Source organism: Oncorhynchus masou, chromosome 5 (genome assembly GCF_036934945.1).
Source record: "Oncorhynchus masou masou isolate Uvic2021 chromosome 5, UVic_Omas_1.1, whole genome shotgun sequence".
In the NCBI taxonomy this organism is placed as follows: Eukaryota; Metazoa; Chordata; class Actinopteri; order Salmoniformes; family Salmonidae; genus Oncorhynchus; species Oncorhynchus masou.
In genome coordinates, this window is record NC_088216.1 from 37,502,425 (window position 1) to 37,508,810 (window position 6,386).

The window sequence follows — 6,386 nt, forward strand, 5'->3', positions numbered from 1 at the left end:
TAAATACGCCTATGTGACTCTCATGATAGGATTTGGCCCACTATAATAAAGTGTTGATATTTACATTTTATTACATCTATTTTTTTGCTTTATGTCTCGAGAATAAAAATGTTTTATAAAGGGCTCACGAACCCTTTATACACACAAAAAAAACATATTTTTTCACATTATAGCCAGACTAACGTTAGCTACTGTACATCAAAATCCAAAATGGATAACCAAGGAAAGCGCAATTAAAAACTTCAGCAAACAAGAGCTTGAAGTGATGGTGGAGGAAATAGCAGCCAGGAAAGGGTTACTGTTGCCGGAGTCTGTCTCTGCCGTCTGGGTTATGGCAAAGGACAGTGACGCCGTAAAAAATCAGTGGTCCGACATCAAGTCGGCTGCTAAGAGACCATTTATGTGGACCAGCTGGAGTTGAAGGTGTCGTCCATGATAGGAGAGATGGTGGTAGAGGGACTGAGCAACCGGTAAATTAGGTAGCTACCTTAGCTATCCAACGCGTCCCGACCTTTACAGCCAACAGCATAGCTAACGACGTTAGCTAAGTTAACCAAGTTCTTCTTTGCAAATTGACGAGATAACGCTAGCTATTTAACACTTCTAGAATATTGTAATATATTGTTAATTACTAGCTAGCTAGATAAGGCGTTTAATTTGTTTTCGTGCTGTATTTAAATATCCGGTAACCAACTGTGTCTGTGGTGTAAGAAAACGTTCATGTTTACAAAAGTATTAACTCGTCTCAAGACAAGGGTTTAGCTGTCCTAAAGCTGAGTAAATTTCCAAGAAGAAATCCTAAAGCATTATTTTCAAGAATCCCATTTCTTCTTGACTTTTTTCTTCTGAAAAAAATAGGGAAAACCTTAAGAACATTTCCAATAACATTATTGAGGAATAGCAACTTTGCTTAACTTTCTTTTAAGGAAAAAATGGCAGTTGAGAAGACATTTCTTCTTAGGAAAGTTTTGTGAATCCGGCCCCAGGCGATTAGAATTCCGGTGATTGGGATCTGGAGAGTAAACTGGAAAGTGGGCTGCGTTCAAGGGTGTTTGGGAGTATGAGTTGGTCGCAGACGTTACAGCGCTCTTGCAACAGCTGTATAGTGCAGATCCAAACCTATGGAATAAAAGTGGGGCTTTTATTGCTCAACCTAATTCATGCTGATAAAAAATAATAATCCATAGGCCTAATGGACAAATGCTCAAACTTGCACACTTTTGATAGACTTAAAGGGGCAATCTGTAGTTGCCACATCCATTTTTGGATTTATAATTTATATATACACTACGTTCAAAAGTTTGGGGTCACTTAGAAATGTCCTTGTTTTAGAAAGAAAAGCATTTTTTTTGTCCATTAAAATATCATCAGATTGATCAGAAATACAGTGTAGACATTGTTAACATTGTAAATGACTATTGTAGTGGAAACGTCAGATTTTTTTAATGCAATATCTACATACAGAGTATATTAGAGTGTCTACTTTGAGAAACAGACGCCTCACAAGTCCTCAACTGGCAACTTCATTAAATAGTATCTGGAAAACACCACTCTCAGCGTCAATAGTGAAGAGGCTTCTCCGGGATGCTGGCCTAGTGAAGAGGCTTCTCCGGGATGCTGGCCGTCTAAGAGACGCCATGGAGGAGGCGTCTCTTTCTCAAACTAGTCACTCTAATGTACTTGTCCTCTTGCTCAGTTGTCCACCCAGCATGCACCCAGTATCAACTTCTAATTTACTATCTTGTGGCAGGAGAATTAGATTTTGTGTCATGGTTAATTGTTAATTTGTGTGTGAGGTACAGTAGGGTTTTGTTCCAGTACATGCGCTTGTAGTTATCATTACCATGCATATAATCCCACCATATAAATCAGGCAAGACAGTCATATTTCAACCACTTCTATCATAAGAAATTCCACATGTAAAAACCAGAAGAATCATAAGTGAATTTAAAGTTTAAATAAAGTTTATTGTTGTCTTCCTTTTGAGATTTCAGATTACAACAAAGAAACAACAAGGCAATACGATAGAGTACAAAAATAAATTAGGACATAACAAAACAGAAACAGTGTAGACCTACACACATTTGAGATGTGTAGGGGTGAAATACATGTAGGTGGTTGGGTCCATGGTACAGCAATGTTCACCTTTAACCCGCTGTACCAACATGGAATTACCATATAAACATATGGCTTTGACTATTGTGCGTTAATAAGTTATTGTTAAATAACACAGACATCAGTTGTTTGGACTGCATCATATGCTTTGAAAACAGAGATGAGCAACTGATCAATTGGGACTACAAAGACTGTTCCCAGATATTCTTAAATTCATTGCTAATCTTATTCAAGTGTAAATATGCTAATGTAACAGTGGAGGATTTCTGTTTTTACAAGAGAATTAGAAAACAACTTTGAGGAAAATTAAAGTTATCTACACAGCAGGTTTCTAAAGTGTCTTTTGAAAATAGCTAACTAGCTCAGTTAAATATTCTAGAATGATCTCTATTCTCTAGTCTGTGGAGGTCTAAGGGCTTTTGGGCTCAGAAGTGCCACATTTCTCTTTAACGCTCTCTGTCTCTATCTCTCCCTACATCTGCCTCACCCTGTGCTCAAGACACTCTAGCTGCTTGGCCACCTCATTGGGAAGATCGTCATTAACCTGGATGTCAAAGTAGGCCCTAATATCCTCCACCTCCTTTTGCCAGAAGTCCTTAGACAGACTAAACAGCTCCTCCAGGTTCACCTGGTTCTCCCCCAGGCCCTCCAGGTTCAGGGAGCCCTTGCAGGGCAGGTAGCCCACGGCGGAGGGCATGGCTCCGGCTTCTCCATCCAACCTGCGGAACATCCACTCCAGCACGCGGATGTTGTCCCCGAAGCCAGGCCACAGGAAGCTGCCGGACTGGCTCTTGCGGAACCAGTTGACGTGAAAGATCTTCGGCAGCTTGGCGTTGGGCCGCCCGGCCATGCTCAGCCAGTGGGACAGGTAACGGCCAAAGTTGTAGCCGAAGAAGGGCCGCATGGCGAAGGGGTCATTCATGATCAACTTGCCTAGCGGATTGGAAGAAGAAGAGAGTTTGGTAAATATCATTCTTCAATTCAGCTCCATGTCATTTCCGCTGTCGTCTTGACATAAGTTTCTAAAAGTTGCTTTAGTCATCAATGCAGCAGGTTACACTTGGGAGTTTGACTTACCTTGGTGCTCTGCGGCAGCTGTGGCTTCTGATCTCATGGAAGCTCCGACAAACACGCCGTGTTGCCAACTAAAGGCCTCGTAAACCAGGGGGACACCTTCAGGTCTACGTCCCCCAAAGATGATTGCTTCAATTGGGACACCCTCAGGGGACTCCCACTGGGGGTCAATGATGGGACACTGACTAGCTGGAGTGCAGAAGCGGGAGTTGGGATGTGCGCAGGGCTCTCCTATGGGAAGACAAAACAAGAGCGGAGAAAACATCACTATACAAAACAAGGGAAGTGTGTTTAATGAAGAACCAGCCTTGTGGGGAACAGCCAGCCTTGTGATGTCCAGCTTTGCGGAGACTTACCATCCTGGGATGTCCAGGGGCTGTTCTTCCAGGAGGTCACCGTGACTCCCTCAGGGAGTTCCTGGTCCATGCCCTCCCAGTAGACACCACCATCGCTAGTCTCAGCCACATTGGTGAAGATGGTGTTCTTGCAAATGGTTTCCATGGCGTTGGGGTTGGTCTTTGCTGAGGTTCCAGGTGCCACACCAAAGAAGCCGTTCTCTGGGTTAATGGCTCTCAGGTTGCCTTCGTCATCGAACTTCATCCAGGCGATGTCATCCCCAACACACTCCACCTTCCAGCCGGGGAGTGTGGGACTGAGCATGGCCAGGTTGGTTTTGCCACAGGCACTGGGGAACGCAGCTGCAATATACTTCTTTTGACCAGCAGGGTTAGTAATGCCCAGGATCTGAACAACAACAAAGAATAGTGCATTTTACATTTCCATTCCAGAAGTAACTGACAAATTATAGATTTTTTGCAATGTGGAATTAAAACAATCAAGTGGAACCATACTGTACTTGTGCACCTCAGCTGTTCTCACGGTACACTATGCACTTATTGGGTTATGTTTACTGTTACTATGCCCTTACCAGCATGTGTTCGGCCAGCCAGCCCTCCTCCATGGCGATGCGGGAGGCAATGCGGAGTGCAAAGCATTTCTTTCCCAACAGGGAGTTCCCTCCGTAGCCACTGCCAAAGGACACAATTGTTCTACGGTCAGGAATGTGGGCGATCAGGGTGAGCTCAGGGTTGCATGGCCAGTTATTGACCAGGGGCTCTGAGAGAGAGAGAGCGAGATCTTAGATTTGAATGGATAATGGTAGTATTGTAGTACTTTATTCTTACATTCATTTTACATCTAAATATAACCGGCATTGAACAGAAAAATAATGTAATTTGTTTCTTCGTTTTCAGAGTTTTCCATGCATGTTGAAAGCACACCCTTGTGCCTGACTTACTTTTGAGTGGCAGGGGGCAGCCCACAGAGTGAAGGCAGCGCACAAAGTCTCTGTTTCCCAGTGCGGCCAGCACAGCCTTGCCCATGCGGGTCATCACCCTCATACTGGCCACCACATAAGGTGAGTCAGTCAGCTCCACTCCGATCTTAGACAGGGGGGAGCCCACAGGCCCCATGCTGTAGGGGATCACGTACATAGTACAACCTAAAATAAAGAGGAGTGAACAGAAGTGATTTTAGGACTCATGGTGATGGTGCAGCTAGTGTATGTCCTGGTAAAGCATTGTGTAAAAAATAAATAAAGATAGTCATCATATAAATATGCTCCCAATAATATAATCGGTAATCATCATTAACATGTAAATACAAGAGAAGATAATGCTACTCTCAGTCTTAACATTGATTTGTGTCAATGTACCAGTAATACAGCAAAACATCCCAGTTGATTTTAGACTTTACCTTTCATGCAGCCTGGGAAGCGCAGGTCCATAGCCTTGTCCAACTCCTCCTGAGACATCCAGCGCCCAAGCTGGCTGATGCCACCTACTCGTGGAGACGGAACCGTGTCCCTCTGCTCCTGGGTCACGATGACCGTCTTGCTCTCCACGCGGGCCACGTCTCTGGGGTCTGTCCGGGCCAGCCAGCTGAAGGAGAGAAGAAAAGAAACAGACCATTGGATCAAGACTCGAAATACGGCCACCGCCACCTCTCACCATTGTCACATTGTTTTTCCAAGTTTGAAATGGAGGCTGTAGCTATAACTATACGTGGAGTGGTCAGCCCATAAGTTATTCGAAAAAATATCAAATCATGTCATATATATCCTTGTATATATGTGGTCAATGCCATTATAATACTAGAGCAACATTTGCAACATCCATTAAATATTATAAGAGGTCTTAAACTTCGTCTGCCTCTTCATCATGCTCAGACCAGCACACTACACAACCACAGTTATCAGAAACATTCAATTATCTCAGGGTCCCCAACTCAACATGACATCTATTCACTGAAACTGAATGGTGAGGTGACCTACCAGTTCTCATATTTGGTCAGCTTCTTGATCATGCCCTGCTCCTCCAGTTTGGCCAGGATGGTGTGGTTCTCCTCTTCAGAGCCGTCACAGATGTGCAGTGATTCGGGCTGACACAGGTTGATGTTAGTCTCTACAAACTCCTTGATGGCCGGACTCAGTGCACCCAGGTCCCCCTGGACAACCCGGACACCTGCCTTGTTCTGGGACTGCAGCTGAGGAGGCATGGTTGGTTCTGTTGGCTGAAAGTGGATGTCACTGGAGAACTAGAGGAGAGAGGGAAGGATGGAGAAGGGATATGTTGAAAAAAATGGGCAGTTTGAACTTTCAGGTTGGTGTACAGTTGCCAAATAAGCCACACACCACAAAAAGACTGGTATTGAGTGTTTGTCAGGAAAACATATTGTCCAAGATTCATTTTTATCTGTTCAATGGTAGGATTACAATTCCATAATGTTACAATGAAGTAAGATTTTTAATTTCCTCATATGTATTCAGAGAACAATGTAGATCATGGTCCTGAATAGAGACTGCATAATATTAATAAACAGATATATAACATTTTATAAGCGGATGATTTATTTTTACATATGTTTGCATTTTAATAAAATATTATTCTAAAACTAATATAACTACTTTGTAGCAAAACAAGATGACAACATCTCCTTGCACCACGTCTCTTCACAAATTAAATGCATGGAAACAGGATAATGAAATCCTACAAAAAATATTATCTATAATATTGCAGTACCTTTTCGTCTTTGTTATAAAGAAGGAGTTAGATTTGCCTCATCAGCTTAGTCTTGATGATGAGGTTTTGATGCGTGTTGTTCCCTGATGGTCTGTTTTTGAATTGTATCCAGTTAGG

General features: G+C 43.0%; 1 protein-coding gene and 1 long non-coding RNA gene across 3 annotated transcripts; one reads left to right on the forward strand and one right to left on the reverse strand.

Annotated features, from left to right (window-relative positions):
* The first annotated feature begins 302 nt into the window (after positions 1-302).
* LOC135539545 (uncharacterized) lies at positions 303-5,044 on the forward strand. Of its 2 annotated transcripts, none has more exons than XR_010455641.1 (3): positions 303-479; positions 4,443-4,606; positions 4,956-5,044. It is a non-coding gene; the product is annotated as an uncharacterized LOC135539545 (long non-coding RNA). The 2 variants fall into 2 exon arrangements; XR_010455640.1 differs by having other exon boundaries at positions 304-470.
* pck1 (phosphoenolpyruvate carboxykinase 1 (soluble)) lies at positions 1,943-5,745 on the reverse strand. Its single transcript, XM_064965476.1, has 7 exons — positions 5,522-5,745; positions 4,945-5,129; positions 4,487-4,690; positions 4,118-4,305; positions 3,546-3,933; positions 3,193-3,420; positions 1,943-3,048 (listed from the first exon to the last, which is right to left on the reverse strand). The coding sequence occupies exons 1-7, from the start codon at positions 5,743-5,745 to the stop codon at positions 2,588-2,590; spliced, it is 1,878 nt and encodes a 625-aa protein (XP_064821548.1). The 3' UTR covers positions 1,943-2,587.
* Positions 5,746-6,386: the final 641 nt, after the last annotated feature.

Excerpts from the sequence above, each read along its gene's own strand:
- pck1 (XM_064965476.1), bottom strand. The coding sequence starts at position 5,745 with ATGCCTCCTCAGCTGCAGTCCCAGAACAAGGCAGGTGTCCGGGTTGTC. Across the intron at positions 3,934-4,117 it reads GGCTGGCCGAACACATGCTG|ATCCTGGGCATTACTAACCC; the intron begins GTAAGGGCATAG and ends GTTGTTGTTCAG. Across the intron at positions 3,421-3,545 it reads CCCCTGGACATCCCAGGATG|GAGAGCCCTGCGCACATCCC; the intron begins GTAAGTCTCCGC and ends GTCTTCCCATAG.